This window comes from Gymnogyps californianus, chromosome 5 (genome assembly GCF_018139145.2).
Source record: "Gymnogyps californianus isolate 813 chromosome 5, ASM1813914v2, whole genome shotgun sequence".
Lineage (NCBI taxonomy): Eukaryota > Metazoa > Chordata > Aves > Accipitriformes > Cathartidae > Gymnogyps > Gymnogyps californianus.
Window position 1 is genome coordinate 12,071,902 of NC_059475.1, and position 23,086 is coordinate 12,094,987.

Here is a 23,086-nt window from a genome sequence, read left to right on the forward strand (position 1 = left end):
ACTTAGCTCTTGTTTTCTGTCCTGCCCCATCTAGGGCAAGTAAGTTCAAATCTTTGGCAAGTCCACGTAGTTGCTACCTCAGCGACAATCTGGGACTGAGACCTGACTGTTAAAAGGATAAAACCTCACACTGGTAAAAGCCTCTGGAAGTCTCCCATGACTCAAACTTCCACCTACAGCTAAAAGCCTGGCCATCTTTGTTTTGTTTTACTGAGGAGCAAAAAAAACCCCACCAGGTGTGTGGTTAGCATGATAAATACATAAAAACATCTCTCAAGAATCCTGGTCGTCCATGGGTTGCCTGCAGGACGCCCTGCCACGGATGGGCCAGTTAATAGCTTAAAGCACATGCAGAGATAGAAATAGTTTCCAAACCCAGAAAGCAAACCTGAAATTGGATCTGTACTGACAGGCTCCTGGAGCTCAAATGGCTAGTCTCCTCCTTCGGATCTGATTGCAAGCTCAGGACTACAGTCTATAATCAGCTAATTTTTTTACCTCAACCAAATTTGAAATGTGCCCTAACTGAAGGGAAACCTAGGGTTAAATAAATCTATTAAATAAAAAAAACCTCAAACCAGAAAACCTTATGAGAATACATATATGTTAAAGTACTCTTCTATGAACGTGCCAGAATCAACTATAACTCACACTCTAGGCCTCTAGAACTGGGGCTCTGTGATGGTTGAAGCACAGGAGCAAACAGCGAAGTAAAGAGACAGCCAAGCAGCCGCCATTAACGGGGTACGCCACTTGCGCAAATTTCCGTTCTCTCCTGGGCCCTACCGCCAACCATGTGGCGTAACGGCTTTCGCGAATACGGATGCTGCACTGCGGCGATGGCACAGTTCAACCAAACCTCCTCCCTCCTCCGCCCACTTCGACGTTAAGGCCACCTCCTTTCTCGGTTGTGATTGGCAAGACGGGCGGAGCCCTTCGCGGCGATTGGCGGCTGCTTGAGGGAGGTGGGGTAGGTTGCGTGAAGGGTAATAAAGTTAGTGGGGCTGCCTCGGTGCGCTTTAGACGCGGCAGCGAGTCGGCTCTCTATGGAGGTGGCGGAGGGAAGTGTTGGGCCGTTGCTGCTCCTGCTGTGGTGACTCGGAGACTCGCCCTGCCTCGCGCGCTCCCCCCTTCCCCTCCCCAGCCCCGGTCCCCGGCTCCCTTCCCCTCCCCCCCCTTCTCTTGCCTTTTCCCCTGCCCTTGGTAGCCGCCGGGACCCGGGGAAGCTGACAAGGCCTTAGGGAAGGTGAGAAATGCGGGAGTGGTGGGAGGGTGATACGGGGCCGGGAGGGAACGGGTAGTGCTGCAGCTGCCGCTTAAAATGGCGGCTACCCGAAGTGGCCGCCATTTTCTCGTCGTCGGCTTCTCGCTTTCTTCCGCACAAAATGGCGGCTCGGGTCGATGGCTGGTCCTGCTGTCTGCTGTGCGGTTACCGCGGATGCTAAGCGAAGGGGTAGAGGAGATCGGCAGCCCCCGCTAGGCGCGGAAGGGAAGCTAAGCAGGAGCGTTTGAGGTTAGAGCCGCATATCTGCAGCGAGGGGGATGGGGTCGGGTAGTGCCGGTGCGTAGCTATGCCTCTCGGGGTATCAGACTGGCTGCAGGATCGTTGTCTCTGCCTGCGGTCTCTGGCGGCCCCGGGTGCCCGAGAGGTTTGCCCTTGGAGAGGAGTAGCCTCGGTACACGTAGCGGGCTGCAGTCTTAGGATCTTTTAGGATCCACATTGCTGGGGGGGGGGGGGGGGAGTGAGCGGGAAGTTGTTTGTTCTCAAGAGTCGGTGGCGAGAGGGTTGGTTTTTTCGTTCATTTATTTTTGTCTCACTTCCTCGTGGAAGGGAGAGCGGACTACCGAGAAGCCGTGTCTGTCGACAGCAGCCTCGCGTATGTTTCCTGTTCAGGCTTGGGTGGCGAGGAAAGCGAAGGCGCTGCTTGAGCGGGGGGGTACCGACTGCTTCCCCGCTCCCTCCCTTTCCGGGCTGACCGGGGGGAGTGTCGCGGGTGGAGGGCGCCGTTTTGCGCCGGCGGCGAAGGAGCAGAGCCCGCTCACCTCAGTCGCAGAGAACAAAGAGCCGGCCGGGCTCCTGGCGGCGCCTGAGCCTGGAAACGGGCGGCGCCCGGTGGGGGAAGGGGAGGCGGCTCGGTGCGCCCGGAGCCGCCAGCTCCATGCGGCAGGGTAGCGCCTGCCTCCTGCGGGGGGCGCCCCTCCCGCTCCCGCAGCCCTTTTGTTCGGCGGCAGCCATGTTGGGAGCCGTTCCTCGTGCCCGCGCTGGCTCCTCCGCCTCGGCGAGCGGCCGGTGGCGGGGTGCGGAGGGCAGCTGGGGCGCGGTGGTCACGGCCGCCGCCTTAATGGGGGGAGGTGCGTTCTGTTGGGCGTTTCTCAGGCTGGTTTTCCGAGGAGGTGACTGTGTGCTCAGTACTATAATGTCTCGGAGCAGATCTGTGGTGGAGCCTCAAAATGCCTGTGGGTTTTTTACGTGCTCCCCAGGAGTTTTTATCCCCGTGATTAGCTTTCTGCTACATGAGCAGTGCAGTGAAATTTTTCTTCCTGCTGCTGTCTTGCAAGCTAGAATTGGAGGTGGGGAGGGGTGATGTTTTTTTCATTACTTAGTAGCTTAATTAGCCGTTTGGACTTGGATGTAGATACATCCCTTTTACTATATGAAGTGTGCATTTTGTGGTCTGGTACTTCTCACTTTAAAACTTGACTACTTTGTCTTGCCATAATTAATTGTAGTTTGTAAGGCATATCAATAAAAGATTCATTTAATTATGCTGTACTAGCAGAAAAAAAACACCTTTTTTTTTCTGCAAGTGTTTTTGGGGGGTTGACAGCGTAAATTTGAGGCTATTACTTTCTCAGTTCATGATTCCCTTATCTCCTCCCTCACCCCCATTGGAAAACATGGCTATAATGATGAAATTGGCCTTTCTGTGAGTGTCCTGAGTATTGCATAAATAAGAGTTTTCTTACCTTTTATGAAGTTTAGTGTTTGAGGGCTCCCCTTCTCTAACAAACATTTGTACTTTTATTGTGAGTTAGATACTATGGTTACTAGTAAAACAACTATAATATGAATGCTTGATTTGTCTTTCTAGGTTTTGTTTTTCCCCACCCCGTCAATTTAATTTTATTCTTTTGAAGATTCTTCGTTGTCAAGCCGCCAAAGTGGAGAGTGCGATTGCAGAAGGGGGTGCTTCTCGTTTCAGGTACAAGTGCTTTTTTGTTGTTTGACGAACACTTAGCAGTGGAAGCTGTCCTTTGAGAAGAATTTAAATTTGTCTTGTATTTATATCAAAACTAATGTAATTGAAAGTATTGGGATTTTGAACTTAACACAAAATTACGTGGTTGTTTTCGACAGTGCTTCTTCAGGCGGAGGAGGTGGTAGGGGTGCACCTCAGCACTATCCCAAGACTGCCAGCAACAGGTATGTCATCTTGCTCTTCGATTTGGCATTATATGAAAGGCAGAGGATGCTCAATGGTGAATACTGAGTTGAAAATGGAGTATCTTTAAAGTTGTACAAGGAATACATACTGAGTTCACGACATGTTAATGTTCTCCAGTCTGTGGCAGGATAGCATATAATCTTGAAAGTGCGCATCATGAGTGATATGAGGTGCACAGACACTTTGTGCATTTCACTTAAAGTTTAGAGAGTTCTTTTGGGTGTCTTTTCTTTATTATTACTGTTGAGTGAATACTTTACTATGCAACAGATCTTGCAATGTTGGGAGGGGTAAGTGCGTGCTCTTAAGGCTAGTAACAGAATTGGCGTAAGTAAGGCAATACTGAAAGGTTAAAAGGCCAGTTCTTGAAATTGTTTCTGTTTAACAATCATATTTTTAAAAATTGTACAGCGAGTTCCTGGGGAAAACCCCAGGGCAAAACGCTCAGAAATGGATTCCTTCACGAAGCACTAGACGAGATGACGACTCCGCAAATGACAAAGAACGACATGATGCAATCTTCAGGAAAGTAAGAGGGTAAGTTCTTCGTAAGATATTTTTTTTTCTTTCCTTATGGTTTTCTTCAGTAATGTATATCTGTAATAAATAGGCTAGAGGAAAGGAAGACATGTGGGTCTTGAGTTGTGGGGGGAGGAGGTGGGGTGGGCAGGGCATGTGGTGTCCTTTGGAGGGAAGGAGGTAGAAACTGATAGGCCAGCAGCAAACACTTGAGAAGTAATTCTTGTGAGAGGATTAATCTTTTCAATAATACTTTACGTTCTAAAGATCTCCCAAAAAATAGTTGAATGAAATTGCACTATTTAATTTTTATTTAATAGACTTAAAAAGTAAAGGTAAACTTGGGTCTAAAATTATTTGTAGTATGCTTACAATATCTGTAATCTGGATTTTTATTTTGTTTGTTGCTCTTCAGCATACTAAATAAGCTTACTCCTGAAAAGTTTGACAAGCTATGCCTTGAGCTCCTCAATGTGGGTGTAGAATCTAAGCTCATCCTAAAAGGGGTCATACTGCTGGTAAGCTGGCTGCATTTCTTTTTAACTACTAGCTTTCTTGCATGTTAAAAATAAAGAGGTTGGCTGGTTTTGATGGGATACAGAAATAACATGGCTAATGTGATGTTTGATAATCCAAACATACAGAAATACCATTCCTGCCTTTTGTGTAAAAAGGATATATTGGGGAAGAAGTAGACTTAATGCTCTAACTTTCTGTTTTAGAAGTCTCAAGAATTACTAAATGTGATTGGGGATTTTTTGTTTGTTTGGTTTTTTTAATAATCCAAGATGCTAGTTAGCAATCTTACTTCCCTGGTCCCCTTCTTCCCGTTCTCCTGACAAACAAGCCTAATGGTCTTGGAAAAGCTACCGAAGGTGACCTCTTGGTACACTGATTTAGCTATCATGTCACTTTGTTTAATCTGAGATCAGGTTGGTGGTACTAACTTCGGTGTTCTGATGATGAACTTCAAAGTTGTCCCATTTGTTGGCTAAGGATTATAGAAGCTCTTTGGTAGCATAGAGTAGCTTTTTTCCTTTGCCTCAGCATTAAGACTGGTGCTAAAACAGAATCTGTTATTTCTGTATGTTTGAAATAGCAAAAAGTAGTTAGATGTTCTAGATGATGTAGAGCGGTAATATTCTATTGTGTCTTGCAACTCACTTTCCTAATAACGTTTGCATCCTGCTACATGCTACCTTACTGAAATTTATTTAGATCGTAGACAAAGCCCTTGAAGAGCCCAAGTATAGCTCACTGTATGCTCAACTATGTCTGCGACTGGCAGAAGATGCACCCAACTTTGATGGCCCATCAGCAGAGAGTCATCCAGGACAGAAGCAAAGCACAGTGAGTATATCTCTCAATCTGGAATGATAAATTTTGTTAGCATCTATGGTTGCATTCATTAGCTTAATTATTTTGTTTGTTCTCTTTTCTTAGACATTCAGACGCCTCCTAATATCTAAACTTCAAGATGAATTTGAAAACCGAACCAGAAATGTTGATAGTAAGCTTTAAAACCACTTTAATACAGAACTTACTTATCTTCTCTTTTCACAGCCATGTTAAACAGGCTTCTTTGTTTTCCAGTCTATGATAAGCATGATGGTCCCCTCCTCCCTGAGGAGGAGGAACAGAGAGCCATTGCCAAGATCAAGATGCTGGGGAACATCAAATTCATTGGAGAACTTGGCAAGCTTGATCTTATTCATGAATCTATCCTTCATAAGTGCATCAAAACAGTGAGTATTCAGATCGGGTGGGGGCTAAGAGCAAAACAGGACCTCTAAACTAAAAACCATAAATGTTTATGCTGCTTTGGGAATCTTGGAGCATAAAATACCACAAAAAAGTTTCCTGTTAAATATCTACCCCCCCCGTTTGAAATACAGTCTTCTGGTGTGAGTAAGAAGTAAAATTGGCTTTGTTCATAGTCATGGGAATTGTCTCCAAGTGAAGATGTAGTTTGGCCTAGACAGAAGTACCACAGGTACTTCAAAAAGTACATGCCCTTAGGAGTAATAAGTACTTCAATTAGCAATTCTTAAAAACTAATTTTCAAGACCATTTGTCTTCAGAACAAAATGAAATGTTTCTGCATGTGCCTGTGTACAAAGTTGTCTCTTACTATAAATTGTAATTTATAATACATTGAAATACCCAATTCCCCTTTAATATTTCAGCTTTTGGAAAAGAAGAAGAGAGTCCAACTCAAAGATATGGGGGAGGATTTGGAGTGCCTCTGTCAGATAATGAGGACAGTGGGACCTAGATTAGACCATGCAAAAGCCAAGGTATGTGCATACCTACTGCAGTCATTAAACTAGTTAAATCCTATGGCTAAGACTTCTACTTGCCTGAACCTTCTGTATTCAGTGTTCATAAGTACAAAACTGAGGTCTGACTTTCAGAGAGCAAGAGTGCCAACTATTGCTCCTGCATCAAATCGCTTGATAGCAAAAGGAGCCAATCTTTGAAATGGTTTTAAATGTTTTTCCAGAATGCAGTTAGGGTCATTAGAAGTCATGAAGGCAAGAATGTTGTTTCTCTAAGTGCTGCTTGAAAAGATGTGGTGAGGAAGTCTATTCTGAACACAAGTAGGTGATCTGACAATGTATTTTGGACCTTGACTTTCAAGTTCTGAATGTAAACTTGAAATGGTGTTACAGTAATGAGAATTTTGGCAGGTTTTCATCTGACTCAGATGAGATGTCATGATGCATTAGCTTTCCCTAAGCTCTAGTGCCATCAAGGAGATTGAGATGGCAGGAAAGGGCAGTCTGTTCTATTATTTGATCTTAGATGTCTTGAATGTGGTCACCTTTCCTGAAAATACTCAAGACCTTGATAGAGTTAGCCCTCACTTGTAACATCACTTTTGTTCCTGCAGTCCTTAATGGATCAGTACTTTGCCCGTATGCGCTCCTTGATGTCAAGTAAGGAATTGCCAGCAAGGATTCGTTTCCTGCTGCAGGTATGATGATAAAGTGGCTTACTGCTTCCTTTTCTCACAAAGTTGCCTTGAATCCATTCCTAATAATGAATTCATTATGTTCTAAGGATACTGTGGAGTTGAGAGAACACAACTGGGTTCCTCGCAAAGCTTTTCTTGACAATGGACCAAAGACTATCAATCAAATCCGTCAAGATGCAGTAAAAGTAAGTGTTGCATGTGAAGTCTTGTGCTTGGCTTTTGCTTAAGTGTTAAAGTGAATCCTTAACGCTGTTTAGTCCATGTCACAAAACTTATGCTGTGCACTTACAAGTAGTTCTTGCAGCAGAGTGTGACAGTAAGGGGCTAAGGGTTAAAATCAGATGGACTTTTATAGTTCACAGCTAAAAACTTTACTTTCTCAGGGACTGTTACTCTAAACTGACCAAAATTATAATTCCTGTTTTAAAGGATCTGGGAGTTTTTATTCCTGCTCCTATGTCTCAAGGGATGAGAAGCGACTTCTTTCTGGAGGGACCCTTTATGCCACCCAGGATGAAACTTGACAGGGACCCACTTGGAGGGCTTGCTGATATGTTTGGACAAATGCCAGGTACATTGAAACGGTGAGGCTAATGTGATGACTGTGGCTGTACTGTATTGAACAAGAACTAAAATTCTTTTGTCTCAATAATACAGGTAGCGGAATTGGTACTGGTCCAGGGGTTATTCAGGATAGATTTTCACCCACCATGGGACGCCATCGTTCAAACCAACTTTTCAATGGCCATGGGGGTCACCTCATGCCTTCTGCTCAATCCCAGTTTGGCGAACTAGGCAAATCTTTTCTGAAAAGTCAGGTAAGGAAGATGTTGTTCACAAGGTGACTTCACCTTGTTTAGAAGCTCTTCTACAGATGCGTATGTTATGGATTATAGTCTGCTTATGTTGAAAGACTTCCTCAGGTTTGATTCTGATAAGAACTGATGCTCAGCTGATAGAAAAAATTTAAACCACTCTTTAAATTGTGCAAGAGATGCAGGGAATACACTTTTTTTGCTGCAAGAAAAGGTGCATGTGGCTTTGGTGGGTCAGAATGGTGTGTTTTATTTAAGATAGCCATGTTCTTAGGGATAGATGCTACTCTCCCACCACCCCTGCTCCTTCTTTCTCCCTTCCTGGCAAATAGAATCTTTGTTCCTCTGGTCCCTCTGGTACTACTTACCATATGATGTACGCCACTCCATCATCTGCACTTCTTTCTCTATATCTCCCTTTCTGAAATAGGGGCAAAGCCAGCTCTACCATAACCAGAATCAGGGACTCTTATCCCAGCAACAAGGACAGTCGAAGGATATGCCACCTCGGTTTTCTAAGAAAGGACAGCTTAATGCAGATGAGGTACATTACATGCCTACATTACTTAAAGCCTATTCTAAATATTGCCCAATGATTATAGAAAGACGCGTTATTATGAGGACTAATGCTGGAACTCTTTCTCCTCCTCCTCCTCCTTCTTTATCCCTTCCTCTTTGTACCTTACCCCTCCCTTTCCTTAGGGTATCCAGCGTCCTATGAGCAAGACTGAGATATGAGGGCAATTTCTTGGGGTGTCCCTTCCTTCCCCCACACCTCCCCAAGAACACTACTCTGACATCAGTTCCCATGCATCATATTGAGAACAATACATTTAATTAAAGCTTCAGAAAATCGTGAACTTTAGAAACCCTGAAGTGCTGGACCAGGCTAAATTTTTTTCTTTTTTTTTTTTAAGAACTGGCTAATAGGCAAAATGTCAAATGCAGAGTAAACTGCATTGTTGTTTTGAGTGTTAATCAGAATTGTATCCTGGTAGAGTTTTATCTTGGCTATAAAATACATCAGCAAACACGTTAAGTATCTTCCTGGGTCTCTAACATACTGCATCTAAAAGGAGCAATTCCAGATCTTGATACCAGTGGAACTAAATACCAGTAACTTGCAGGAAGTTGTGATTCATCGAGTCGTGCTTTTGGGGGAATTGCAGTACACATGCGGCTTAATCTGTATTTGAGTGTTAACATTGTAGAAATGGAAAAGTCATGCTTCAGTGGGATCAGTTGGTGTGAACCCATGGCTGTGTATTCTTGGTTAGAATACTTGAAACAGTTTTGAGTTTTTTGACTTACCTGTTTACAGATTAGCCTGAGACCTGCTCAGTCTTTTCTAATGAATAAAAACCAAGTGCCAAAGCTTCAGCCCCAGATAACTATGATTCCTCCCAGTGCTCAACCACCACGCACTCAGACGCCACCTTTGGGACAGGTAAATATAAAAATTACTGTATATTGTTGGCTATAACTAATTTCTTCATGCATGTAAAACTTAGACCAGTTTCTAATATAGGAAGGGAGAGAGAAGTCTTTCATTTGCACAGAGCAGGATATATCAAAAGAATGTATGAAAACCTAATTTGACTTCCGTTTGCCTTTGTAGGTATTTAATGTTCTTAAACTTGATATAAATGTAGGTAGATGTACTACAAAGAAACAAATTCTGATACCTTTTTCAGCCTCCTCAACTTGGTCTTAAAACAAATCCACCGCTTATACAAGAAAAGCCTGCAAAGACTACCAAGAAACCACCTCCTTCTAAAGAAGAGCTACTTAAACAAACTGTAAGTTACGTATGTAATAGTGCTTCCTGAAGCCCTGTATATGCTCTTTAAAAATGAATGTTTAACTATACTTTTTTCCTCTAGGAAGCGGTTGTGACTGAATATCTGAACAATGGAAATGCTAATGATGCTGTCAATACTGTGAGAGAAATGAGAGCTCCAAAACACTTCATTCCTGAGATGCTGAGCAAAGTAATCATTCAATCCCTAGATAGATCAGATGAAGACAAAGAGAAAGCAAGTACTTTGATCAGCTTGCTCAAGCAGGAGGGAATAGCCACAAGTGACAACTTCATGCAGGTACGGCAATCTAATAGGCTCACAGTTCTTGTTGCTTGGCTGTTCATGGTGTTTAGCTTGTGTACAGGCAGTGTACAAATTTTTCTAAGTCCTGTTGATCTGAGGAGGTAAAAATATTGTATAAACCTGTAAGGGGCATAAGAAGTGATGAAGAAGACTGTAGGTACAGGATTTCAGGAACTGGAAATGGGGAATCTCTTGGCAAGTGATTCAATGCAGAAAAGAAAAGTGAGGCTCCAGCGTAGTAAGAGTATTACTGTGCACAATAACAAAATTACTTCAGAATGTCAACTTGTGTGTGTTTACTGTTTCTTAGGCATTCCTGAATGTATTGGACCAGTGCCCCAAACTGGAGGTAGACATCCCATTGGTGAAATCCTACTTAGCACAGTTTGCAGCCCGTGCCATTATTTCAGAACTGGTGAGCATTTCCGAACTGGCTCAACCACTGGAAAGTGGCACCCATTTCCCTCTCTTCCTGCTTTGCCTTCAGCAGTTAGCTAAGTTACAAGATCGTGAATGGCTAACAGAATTGTTCCAACAAAGCAAAGTGAATATGCAGAAAATGTTACCAGGTAAGAGTTAGCACATAGCTCTTATGGCACCTCATGTTAGTGTATGCAAGATGTTTTTTTGCAGCAGAGTAAAATAACATACATGGTTATTTTGATGCAATCAACTGTCATGATTCTTAAGAATGGTGTTTCTTAAGAGGTGGTTAGACCCATGAACCATTGATTATAGCTTTTGATTAGCACCAGCACTTAAGTGTGTCTGTCTTATTTACTTGTCAGAAATTGACCAGAACAAGGACCGCATGCTGGAGATCTTGGAAGGGAAGGGGCTTAGCTTCTTGTTTCCGCTTCTGAAACTGGAGAAGGAACTGCTAAAGCAAATAAAATCGGATCCATCCCCTCAAGCCATCTATAAGTGGATTAAGGATAACATTTCACCCAAACTTCATGTAGATAAGGGATTTGTGAATATATTGATGACCAGGTGAGATGCTATCTTGATGTAGTTCAGGCACATGTTTTGTTAAGCTGCCAATAAGTCACTAACTGTAAAGGCTGACATGTAGCTCTGTGCAGAAAAAGATAGAGTGCACAAGGAGATAAGTTGTTCTGAGTGAACCTCCCCTGTATTAAACACCCATTGTATTTGAGAAGAAAAGTCTCCAGGCTTGCATCAGTGTGAAGTGTTGTTTTTGCTTGGGAAGGAGAAGTCTAGACCTGTGTATTCATTTTCTAAAATGTTTCGGAGCTGTAACAGAAGCAAAACTAGGATTTTTGTGGTGCACAGTCAACCACAATACTAATCCACTGTGCATGCACCTAACTGCTGGAGGGTATTTTTAGTAATAGCTAGCAAACTGAACTTGAGAGTACTTGTCTTACTGTTTTCGAACATGAAACCTAGCTGCTATATCTTAGTTTACAGAACTTACCTTTCTTTTGTCCAGTTTCTTGCAGTATATTTCTAGTGAAGTAAACCCACCTAGTGACGAATCAGATTCTTCATCTGCTCCATCTAAAGAGCAGCTAGAGCAGGAAAAACAACTGCTTCTTTCCTTCAAGCCGGTAATGCAGAAGTTCCTCCATGACCATGTTGATCTGCAAGTGAGTGCTTTATATGCGCTCCAGGTGCACTGCTACAACAATAACTTCCCAAAAGGTATGTGCATCAAGAGCTTATCCAAAACTTAACTTGTGTCTGCTTGCTTGTGTCTGTGTGTCGCTTTCAGGCTTGGCTTTAAGAAATGTAGTGACAAGTCAGCTGTTCGGAAGGTTGTAAAGCTAATGAAGTTTAAATTTAATTCTGTAGGCATGTTACTGCGCTTCTTTGTTCATTTCTATGACATGGAGATCATTGAAGAAGAAGCCTTCTTGGCATGGAAAGAAGATATTACTCAAGAGTTTCCAGGGAAAGGCAAAGCTTTATTCCAGGTAAATTTGCTAACATTAGAATAGAGATTTGCTGTTTGATCTCTGCTGCACTGGAGTGTTGAGAACACTTTCAGACAGTGTTTAAGACTTGTTAATATCTAGAAACTTCATGGGGTATTTCACTAAGACCTACACTTAGTGCAAAGTGTGGCTGAAAGATTTTTAAAATCAGTTTGGGAAGAAAGCAGTATTCTGCAGAAGTACATAGTGGGGAAATAATTCCTGCTCCCTTAAACTAGTTTTATGTAACTGCAGGTAAACCAGTGGCTAACCTGGCTGGAAACTGCTGAAGAAGAAGAATCTGAAGAAGAAGCTGACTAAAGAACCAGCCAAAGCCTTAAATTGTGCAAACATACTGTTGCTATGATGTAACTGCATTTGACCTAACCACTGCGAAAATTCATTCCGCTGTAATGTTTCACAATATTTAAAGCAGAAGTATGTCAATAGGATATCCTCTGCAAAAGGTTTTTGTAGTATGTCTTAATAGTCTACAATAAAAATATTTTAGAGTATCTTTAATGTTTAGATAACAGTGTATTAGCAGCATGCAATAATTACATCATAAGTTCTCGAGCAGAAGCAGTCTGTTGCAAGGGTCTTCTTTGCTGCCAGTTATCATAGGCTGTTTTTAAGTTAGAAAACTGAATAGCAACACTGAATACTGTAGAAATGCACTTTGCTCAGTGTAATACTTGAGTTGTTGCAATATTTGATTATCCATTTGGTTGTTACAGAGAATCCTTAACTGTAATCGATGGTTGTTGCCGTAATAGTATATTGCCTGTATTTCTACCTCTAGTAATGGGCTTTATGTGCTAGGTTTTAATATCCTTGAGCCTGGGCAAGTGCACAAGTCTTTTTAAAAGAAACAGTTTACTTGCACAAAAACTGATCAGCTGAAGAGATGGTTTAATGCCCTTTGGAAGAGGTGCCCTTTTGTGGGTGTGAAACATGACATGGTGAGAAATTGGAATTGGTCCCTCTATTATAGTACTGAAATTAAGTCTACTTAATTTATCAAGACATGTTCATGCCCTGATTTTATATACTTGTATCTATCAATAAACATTGTGATACTTGACCTGTTTCTGAATGTCTCCCAGTAGAAAAGCTTTGACTGACAACTAGTTTACTTATGGAAGGAAACAACAGTGGGAGTCGACTTAGACTGGGACCATCGTAAGATTGTTTTTATGATAATTGTCTTAACATGCAAATGAATTCTAAATAAGGTTGCAGACAAGATTAGACACTACAGATTTGCTGTGACAGGAGGAAAATTAAGAAATTCTGAAGAAATGGTAGGAGTTTGCCTTGTGGTCCAATGTATGCTTTATCAGTGAGTATGTGCTTTTGAACTTTCCCCGGGTCACATGTTGTGTTCTTTAATCAAGTGGCACTGACTATCAGCTGCCTGTTTCTCAAATGAAATTGGCAAAAAAAAAAAAAAACCCACAAAAGGGTGTAATGATGTTGCATTGTACAGGCTTGAAATGTCACCTATTAAATACTCAAAATACCTTACTTCCTAGAACCTTGTCCCTAGTGAAATTGTTTTTTTCCCCGTTGATACTCAGACTTGAAAGATCTGATCACTGTTGAAAGGTGATGTATTTGTAATGGCAAAACAGTAGTGTCTCCTTGACTGAAACTTGTTTTTGCCAGTGATGGAAGTGCTTTAGACTACATACTGTCTTCTGCGTCATGGGAGATGAAAAAGTAGAGCACGAGAAAACTACTAGAGATCATAAAAGGGCTTGCTTTGAGGAGAAGGGATAGTTTGCATTTATGCACCTTAGAGTGCTGTGGCTGGGGGAGCAGATCTGCTTCTCTCATTTTGCTGGCAGTTTGCTGTGAAAGGCAGGTTTCCTAATCTACAGTTATGAGTAGTGGCCTGTTGTATATTTGGAAGTTAAATTCCTTCAGCGAGTTTCTTCAGATGCCTCAGTAACTTGCTGTACAATGTGTAGCCTAGTAAATCAAGGTACTGTGCATCTGTAAACCAAATGACATTCATAAAAGGTATTTAGCTTCTTGAAATGTTAACAAAAATTCCATGACGCTTAAAACACTGTCTCTGCATTTCAGATATGTGGTGTATCTAGCAGTAAACAGAGCAGGATATTTCTGTGGACTCCAATTAAGAGAGAAAGGAAAGCACTAACTACACTTAAGCAGCTTGAGGTCAGGAGCTGGCTGCTTTTGATGTAGCTGCAACTTCTGTGTAACAGTGGCAAGCAGCAACATCATAGGTTCTCCAAAAAAGTTCTTAATGGTGTCTTGTTCCCAGTCATGATGCAGAGTAGTCTTCAATTTATGAGAGTATTTCCTATCTGTAGAGTAATATAGTTGATGCTAGATCTACAGGGGCTGCTGGGTTTACCCCTTGCTTCATGTCTGTTCTCAGGTAGCTAAAGATGCTTCTCAAGTGGATGTCCTTTATACTCATTAAGGTTCTGCAGTTAAATACCCTTTATTGGGATAGAGGAACGTAAGTACAGTTTCAAGGTTCATTTACTCCTAATTAATTCCAAATTCTGCTGTTTGAGAAGTGCAGGTTTGAGTGTAGTAAGATGGAGCGTAGTGAAATTTAGCGTTGTTTCAATAACAGGGTTGTGTTTCTCTAAGTATGTTGGTTTCATTTGTGTTTAAACTCTGCTGTTACAGCTGATCAGTTTAGTGGTGCATGGCACCATAATACTACTATTTTTTGTACTTCAGTTATAGGTTATTAGATAAACAATGCACTTCATTCCTGTGTGCTGCAAAGCTGAAGACAGGGAGGAACCACAAGTCATGAAAGAAGAGTCCTAACCAGCAGTTCCCAACTAAATTTACTGTAAAGGTGCGAGAAAAGCAATAGTAGAAGAAGGAGGTGCAAGTAAAACAATTCCTAGTCAAAACTTGGAGAATAGAACCATAACCTGCAACTAACTTTTTTGCCAAAGTTCTGGAGAAGGTTAAGCTGGCAGCTGTAGATTTTGAATAGCATAACTAAGCCTTGTATTCTTGCCCAGTCTAAAATGTAATTACTATAGTAAGTACTTGTGCATGGAGGCTTCGCTGCTTGGTTTGTTTGTAAGTAGTCACTGAGTTAGGAACTCTGTTAGAGAAGAGTAGAACTATTAAGAGCCATGACCAAAAATGTGGAATAGAACATATGCAGTAGAAAATATCACTAAACTGTAGAATTAATCTCCATCATGAGACCCTTGCAAAATTTACATGCAGTTAGTGTGAACAGATCTGGTTTCTTGAAACTGGTATAGAAACAGCTCTTCTAATGGCAGTGTATATATCAAAATGGTATTTCTATAGCTGAGGAATGGGAGCATCTTAACTTGAGCTACTTGTTTTTAGTGCTTGACTGCAGTGCTTGTGATTAAGCCAATCTGGAAAAGGGGATGGGTGTTCAGTTGATCTGACTTCTGTGTAGGTTTTAGCTATGAGTTGCATTGTACTTTAAATGTCAATAGAGCATACTCCATTTTAAATAGTAAAGTCAGTCAAAATTAAACCAATATAACTGATCAATGATAATGGCTTTTATTAGTATTTTGTTGAATGTTAGTTATAACAACACTCACAGGAGGACTGGAAAAAAATTGCATATTAAACACATTTCATACCTGTTATGGTCATGAAGTTTACCTTCTGAAATGTTGAACTAGGTTGTGGTTACCATTCAGGAAATGACTTTGACGTGTTGGAGTTGCCTGGTGTACTTGGCAGCAAAGTGCTGAAAAGCATGTCCATTTAAATGAGTTGATCCATATCAGATTTAAAGGTTCTGGCAAGAGAAGTTACGGGTTATTGAAAATCAGCAGTCACGGTGAATTCTCACCTTTTCCAATAAATAAGGATAATTGTTGGACTGCTATTCATTGTCACTGTTTATACCGGTAGAAGACTAGATGTCTTTTGCAAGCTGCAATTGTCCCTGGTGCTTAGTTATGTTAAACTTAGATATTTCAGGAAAGTATTCTGATCAAAGTTTCAAAGAGTCAAAACATCTTTGTAACTCTGCACGGGCATCATTTTTCTTGGGGGAAAATTACAGGAAGAAGCCTTACGGGGGGGGGGGGGGGAGGTTGGGTACAGAACAGAATTTTTGTGAGTGTGGCTTACCTGACCTGCTTTTAGCAGATGGAAGCTTCCACCTGAATGCTATTTAGATGTGGAGTTTTTTCTAGAGCTGTGAATAAATCCAAACAATGATTAGATAACTTCAGTACAATCTTAATAATGGTTGCTCTAAATTTTTAGAAAGTGTCTGAAACAAGCTATAATAATTCATATGTTGCAATCCAGGCTAGCAGCTGCAGTGACTGATTAAAAAATAAGCATGAACTGGCAATAAGCTCATTCGCTAAAATCGGTTACCACAGAGCTAGTGCTGCAAACTGAAGGGGAGAGCCTACTCTTACATGTACCTGGAGAAACCTGCATTTATGAACTGTTGCTTGCTGCAGTGCTTACTTCAGATACTGCTCATCTAAGGCCTTAACTGTGGCAAACAAGTACATTGGCTTGCCATTGTCCTGTGTGCAGGGTGTTACGAGTATGTGGCATCACTGATGTCACAAGTATGCCCCTAACCTAGAACAAATCGTGAGGGGGAGGTTGATACTTTGAAAGTTGAGGAATAGCAATACTGCAACTCCTATGATTCCCTGTGTTCTCCCCTGTTCCACCATGCCCACTTTAGGGTGGGGAACTGATGTGGGGCTATTACAGGAGTTCCCTGCAGCTCTTGTGTCTCTGGCTGAGGTTAACAGCTGAAGGGCTGGGTGGGGCACAGTACCATACTGAGCGAGGGAAGCAAGCGTGATAATGGGGTGTGTTTGGGAGAGAACAAAGCAGCAATAAATGCTTTGCACCCTCCTGGAAGGAGGGGGAAGGCTATAGAAGAAAAGGAGGGTGATGTATGCCACCTTATGATGAAGTAATACAGAATTGCTGAGGCATAAAGTAGACCATGGTTAAAACAGGGCCTGGGCTCAAGTATTTTTTTTTTTTAATCTCATCATGGGAGACCCATATGTTAATGTTTAAGAGTTGCTTAAGTAATTATTTGCATTGAATACAAACCAGTTTGGAAGCCAGTGATTTCATACAATTATAATTTGAACAAATATGGAAAATGGAAATTAGAATGTGAGACTAGTGGCAGAATGCGTCAAGATGTCACACACAGAGTATTCAATTATCAAATGCGCTTATGTGAAGCTAGTTTTTTCCCTCACGTAAGTTGCTGTATCTTCTTGTGACCTTATTGTTGCTGTTTTCTATCTTGAATGATGTTAGGCAGAGACCAGAAGTATTCAGCAGTTGTCTTGCCTGTACAGGCAGATACAGTCTCAGTTCAGGGGGGCAAAGCCTGCTTATGAGTAACTGTACCAATTTATAGATGTGCCTATATGTTGTATCTTCAAAAGCAAAATAGAAATAAACATATGCAGCTGAGACTTAAGCTGCTCACTGTAACAGGAAAGGAAGAAAATAATTGTATGGCAGATCTATAGTTGCAGATATTAGGCTTCAATAGAACTAGTAATTTAAAGGAGACTGTATCAATATGGCTTTGAGATTTCTGCAGTGTTCTGTATCTGCTTCCACACCAACCAAGACAAGACCTCCAAAGCAAGCTTGCCATTGCTTTGAAAGTAGCTGCATGCAGCAACTTCGCTCTCAGGTAAGATATACAAACCAGTTCCAGTATCTCCCTGGATCCACTCCTATCCAGGTATTACAGAATAAGCTTCACTTCTAAATGACCAGGAATCCTCTGGAACAAAATCAGGCCTTTACCTCTGAGGTTCAGGGCCTGAATAAGAATCTTCAGATAGAGGGAGTTCCTCGGATAGTGTGGCTTTTAATGTGGTGATGTTAAAGTGGTACAGGCTCATCTGGATTCACTTTATAGAGCCCCCATCCATTTCCTCTAACAAATTCCATACAGCTGGTAGTTGCAGACTAGTGAAATGTTATTTTTAATGAGTTGACTAGGCAGCCATGACAACAGAGTTACATTTGGCATAAATACATGGCTGGAGTGAGGAAAGCAACTATCTGAGTGTGATTTTTATCTTCAAATATTTTGAAGTTTATAACAACATAAATCTTACATTTTGTTTATGTTAGCAGTGGAAGTGCCTGAAGGATCTGATGTGTAAAGTATTCCCAGAATTTTATTATCTAAGAAGCTATGCAAAACACTAAGTTTGTGAAAGGAGAAGGAATCTCTAGCTGGTTTGATAAAGTATGTGGAGGATGAAGAGTTTATAGAATTTGTTCTGTTATAAAATAAATGTTTTTGGTAGGACAAAGTGAAAAGAAGAAGGGTAAGGTAATTTTCATTGAGAAATGAAGGGTAAGTTAGCAAGAATGTTAGAGTTGAAATATGGGTGAGTTTGATTTGTATTTCTATGGTGATTTTGCTTAACCCTTTAACGAATGATTGCATATTTTTTCAGACTTCATAGACAGTTGAAGATCTAATCACTTTAGAGTGCAGAATACTGGGTGACTGGCCTTCCTTTCTCGGAGAGGAATCTTGCAGATTTGAATTAAATATTCAAAATAATACTAAATTACACCAAAGTTAGGGTTCACTGTGGTAGAGGCTTGCTTTGTTTCTGCTGTTAGCCAGAGCTAGTACTGTCATCTGCATCGGCTCAGGGACCCATGGTATGATCAGGTATTTGAAAATAATTGGAATTGGTCTCTTAACATTTTTCCTATGTATTAGTCAAATTATAAACCTAAAGTCTAATACACTTGTGTTGGGAATTTACATTCTGAGGAAGTGAACTTTGCAGATTCCTGTGATACTACACTGCCATTATGATTCAGCGATAAGGTGACGTCATACAAATAGAAGTCTGGAGAATCGGTTCACAGCTGCTCCTTTAGAAAACAGTTGCTCTCCACAGCAAAGTAATAAACAAGGTGCCAAGCATGTGCGTTAGGCCAGCTCTGCATTCTTTCCAAGCCAGATGCATAAAGCAAGGGAAGTACTTAAGGCCTTGTTTTTTCTATATGTATATATACACAAATACATGTATATTTTGTATGTGCACATTATATACATATTACACATATCTCCATTTACTTGTATTCCTTTTGTTCCTTTTAGACAAATGCTATTCAGTTACTCAATTATTTTAAGTTTACATTGCTTGCTGAGTTAGTATTTCAGATTCTGATTAATAGTAGAAGCATTAATATTCATCCCCCTTCCCAGTATCGACACAACAAAACAACAGGAACTGTACTCGGGTACAGCTGACATTTTAACCTTAAATATTCTCAAAACAGGTGCTGTGGTGAGCCAATCTGAGAAGTGTAGGACTGCCTCAATTTCATACAAAGAAAACTGTTAAAGTAGAGCCCTAGCCAGACTTCTAGAGGAAGTGCCAAGCATGCCGAAGTAGTGAAAGCTAGGGTAGGTGTACTGCACTCCTTTCAGGAGGACACAGATAACTGATTACTCACTAGATCAGTACATCAGTTTCATTTCCTGCTCCAGTGAACATTTCCATGGTGACCTGCAATTTCCCATAGTTTTCTATCTATGGAATTAATGTAATGACAGTACCAACTTGATTAACTTCCAAGACCATGAGGTATTTGGATATGATGAAAGGCCATTTATAAATTCAATTAGATAAATAGCTTAGTAGATTTACAAGGTTGGTAGGGATCATAACGCAGTAAAGCAAAAAACCACTCCTGTCTCTGCGTTTTGGCACCTATCTTCAATAGGTTAAACCTGTGGAGGCCCACTGCTATCAGTGGGAGTACACTGACTGCAGCAGTCCAGGGGCTAGAATATCTCTGATAAAATATATCAGTAGTATAAGGCATATTAGAATAACGTATTCTTTATCAACTATCCTTACTGAATTCTTGCCAATGCAAATTCCATAGTAATCATCATGAAGGACTGAAAAAGAACTCAATTCAGGAAGTGCACCAACATGCAAATAATTTAGTATTTTACATATTTTCCTAGAAGACTCTGCACACTTAATCTGGTTTATAAGAGGAAATTTCATTGATTCACACTCTTCCTTTCCCTCTTGCTTTTATAAACAGACTGTTCCTCAGTCAAACTATATACATTCAGGTAATACTGTTATTTCATCTTTAAATAGAGAACATTCAAGATGATAATAAAAAAGATTGAGTTGAATCCTGGTAATCCACCTATTATCTGTGCAGTAAAATACATAACCAGCAGCTGAGAAATTGGACACTACACCCTGGAAACACTACAATAAGTACAGACTCTTCTATAGAACATAGTGCATGCATTAGAACAGCTCAATCTTATACATATGTCTGCCTGAGACCTCTGATACCAGTACATACACCCATAGAGGAAGAGTCCCCCACTCACTGCAGCACTAAAAATTTGGATAAGAAAGAGAGTTATACACTGTACTGTCTTTGCATACTTACTGCAAAACTTCTGAGAGTTCCATCTTGATTTCTCAGATGCTGATTTGCTAGATACTTCACAGATGCACAAGAAGTAATTCTTAAGTTTAGCTGCCACTATGAGAAAAAGCTTGCTGTTGACATTTGCTGAAATAGCAGACCTAAAATACAATTTGGAAAGAACCCTAAATGTGACGAAAAGGACAACTCATAAAAGCCAAAATATGAAGGGAACTGATAGATGGACACCAACTGTATGCAAGCCTGTTCTTGGAAATCTCCCTTTAAGTTTTAGAGTGTGATCAAGGCTCACAAAAACATCGTCCTACCCGATTGTTCTTGGGGGGGAAGGAGAGGGGTAAATTACGTCTAAAATTGTTATTCATTTGAATTGGTTTCCAAAGATAATGTCTGAGCTACTGTTTTGCCGGGTGGGATTTCTCTTACTTAAACTATCCAAATGTTGAGTGTCTAGACATCTATACGCTCCTTAGGCAACAGACAGAAGCAGGTTCCTCAGAAAGTGATTCATTCCACCTACCGTAGATAATTATCTTAGGATAGGATGATTTGCCCTCTGAGGATGCCAGTCCATGGGCCTGTACAAGGCGTCTAGACTGCTAATTTTTAGATGTCTGAAGATAAATGAAATTCATCTAAGAAGTCACCTGGCCATATAACACTGAAATAAAATTTGCCATAATTCCATATTAACACATAATTGCATTGTACACAAATCGTGTGCTGTCCCAGTGCTGTGCCATGACTAGGCCCGGCCATGTTCTGACACCTGCTGAAGGCATAGCACAACTGTCCCCGAAAAGCATTAGCATTAATAGGTGCCTGTTGGTTCATCAAGACGAAGTTTTAAAAAATAACGTTTATTGTGTTTTGATAGGACAAAATAAAGTGCGAGAACATCATGGGGAAGAATATACATCGAAACCCAGTTTCAAACTGTATTGGTGGAACCAGCTAAACCACCTGTTTCTAGCAGTGTTCTAGAAATACAAATGTCTAGATTTCTAGAATTGCTAGAAGTTCAAATTGTTTGAGTTAGTTAGTCTTTTTTTTTTTTAGTTTGTGCCCCAGACAGAAAACCTAAGCCCCGCTCTGGGGACTGGCTAGGAACACTGAGACTTTCATACTTGGGCAATCCCCACCAATTTTCAATTATTACTTTCATTATCAAAAATTTATGCCTTAGTTCCTGGTTAAGTGAAGTTATCTATCTTCAACTTTTAGTCACTGAATCTTGTCTTGCTTTTGTTGTTAGAGGAACATTTAGGAATTGGATTGATCCAACCTTAAATTTCTCTTCTTTTTGCTGATCACAGTCTTAGATTGACTCATCTTTGGGAAAGAAACTTAGAAATCAACGTGGGAATGTTCTCTGTACAGCACTTACAGTAACCCATTTAATTAGCATTTTAAATTTAGATATGTGACCTGTAAGAAAAATGAGATGTGATGCAGGAAATACATACATCTACATGAGGAAAACAAAAATAGCAATACACATAAAGAAAATCTTGACCATAATGTCTCTCAAGGTCTCTAATATTTTTAAATGTCTCCTTTCAAATGCTCATTTTATCAAATTGGTAATCATTATATACAGATTTATTTTGTCTTTTTGTTTTTCCTTCTTGATTTTTCTTCTTCTGGAGACTTCGGGAGTTTCTCCAAAAACACTGTATTTCCACATCTATAACCCACATTCTTTCCCCTTCTCTTCTTTGCTCTATTAAAGTAAGCGTTTCTGCCTTTCAGCCTCCCGTCAGCCCCCTAGCTTTCTCTACAGCCTCTTCAGCTGCTGCGGCCCTGTATCTTTGAGACAGTTCTCTGTAAGTCCAAGGGAGACAGTTATTAGGAAATTCAGAATCACCATAAAGGAAAAGAAATCCACGCATACTTCTCCATGCATCACCCTGTATATGTGCTATCTCCTTCCTCCTCTCTCACTTTCAATCCTAGCCATTCAAATATGTGAGATGGGTCCATCAAAACCTAAATCCAGAAGGTTCGAATTAGAAATCTTGACACATAGTAAATACTGGTTTGTTTTTATTTGCTTTTCCAGTTTCATATCTCTGGGGGACTTTGCTTCAGAAATTCAAACTTTTCACTGCAACCACAAGGGCTAAACACTTAAAAAACCCGAACAACAACCAAACAAACAAAAAAACCCCAACCAAACAGAACAAAACAAACAAAAAACCCTCCAAAACACCGAAGAGTGTTAGTTTTTATTATTCTTGCAGCTGAGGTTTAGCGAAAGCACCAGGTAAAACAAGAATCAGGATCAAACAAGCTGGCAATACTGGCAATACAGAAGCTTGATGCTCTGTTTCTCAGGTACAGTTGTGTTAATCAAAAGTAACTCCTGTGAAGTAGACAGTAGGTAAAGAAGTCTTGTAATCTGACAAAAATCACTAGATATATATTGATACCTTTTAATTAAGAAGCTTAATTTTCTTTAAATTTAGAATTGTCCTCCCTTGATTCTCTCAGCCAGATTTTTAGCTTATTCTTTTCATGTTCTACATGACTGTTCTCTAAGATAACTGTTTTCATGGTTATTCTGTGCAATTCCAATTTGCTTTCTAAATAATTCTTTTCCACTTGACATGAATCATGGCTGTAATTCCTTTAACTAAAGTGACAAGAGCATTCCCTTTTGCATCTCTAAACTTCATAGGTTAATGTGAAGTTACACAGTAGCAATTTAGTTGTCAAATCACTGTTATTGACTGCTTTTGTTAAAAGAATTGCCAAGTAACAAGTTTCTAAACATCATTCCCATTCTAAACATCTGATCCCAGAATAAGTGTGG

At 40.6% G+C, this 23,086-nt stretch overlaps 1 protein-coding gene and 1 non-coding gene across 2 annotated transcripts; both read left to right on the top strand.

Moving 5' to 3' along the window:
- The first annotated feature begins 823 nt into the window (after positions 1-823).
- EIF4G2 (eukaryotic translation initiation factor 4 gamma 2) lies at positions 824-12,886 on the top strand. The gene is made up of 23 exons (XM_050897015.1): positions 824-970; positions 1,458-1,513; positions 3,093-3,203; positions 3,359-3,424; positions 3,858-3,983; positions 4,381-4,483; positions 5,184-5,315; positions 5,409-5,475; positions 5,559-5,710; positions 6,152-6,262; positions 6,859-6,942; positions 7,029-7,127; positions 7,372-7,513; positions 7,600-7,760; positions 8,188-8,301; positions 9,079-9,204; positions 9,452-9,556; positions 9,641-9,856; positions 10,173-10,431; positions 10,651-10,855; positions 11,319-11,530; positions 11,681-11,802; positions 12,058-12,886. Exons 1-23 carry the CDS (start codon positions 824-826, stop codon positions 12,121-12,123), a joined length of 2,982 nt encoding a protein of 993 aa, XP_050752972.1. The 3' UTR covers positions 12,124-12,886.
- On the top strand, positions 8,343-8,501 carry LOC127017464 (small nucleolar RNA SNORD97). Its single transcript, XR_007766598.1, has one exon. It is a non-coding gene; the product is annotated as a small nucleolar RNA SNORD97 (small nucleolar RNA).
- Positions 12,887-23,086: the final 10,200 nt, after the last annotated feature.

Excerpts from the sequence above, each read along its gene's own strand:
- EIF4G2 (XM_050897015.1), top strand. The coding sequence starts at position 824 with ATGCTGCACTGCGGCGATGGCACAGTTCAACCAAACCTCCTCCCTCCT. Across the intron at positions 7,128-7,371 it reads TCCGTCAAGATGCAGTAAAA|GATCTGGGAGTTTTTATTCC; the intron begins GTAAGTGTTGCA and ends CCTGTTTTAAAG. Across the intron at positions 10,856-11,318 it reads GTGAATATATTGATGACCAG|TTTCTTGCAGTATATTTCTA; the intron begins GTGAGATGCTAT and ends TCTTTTGTCCAG.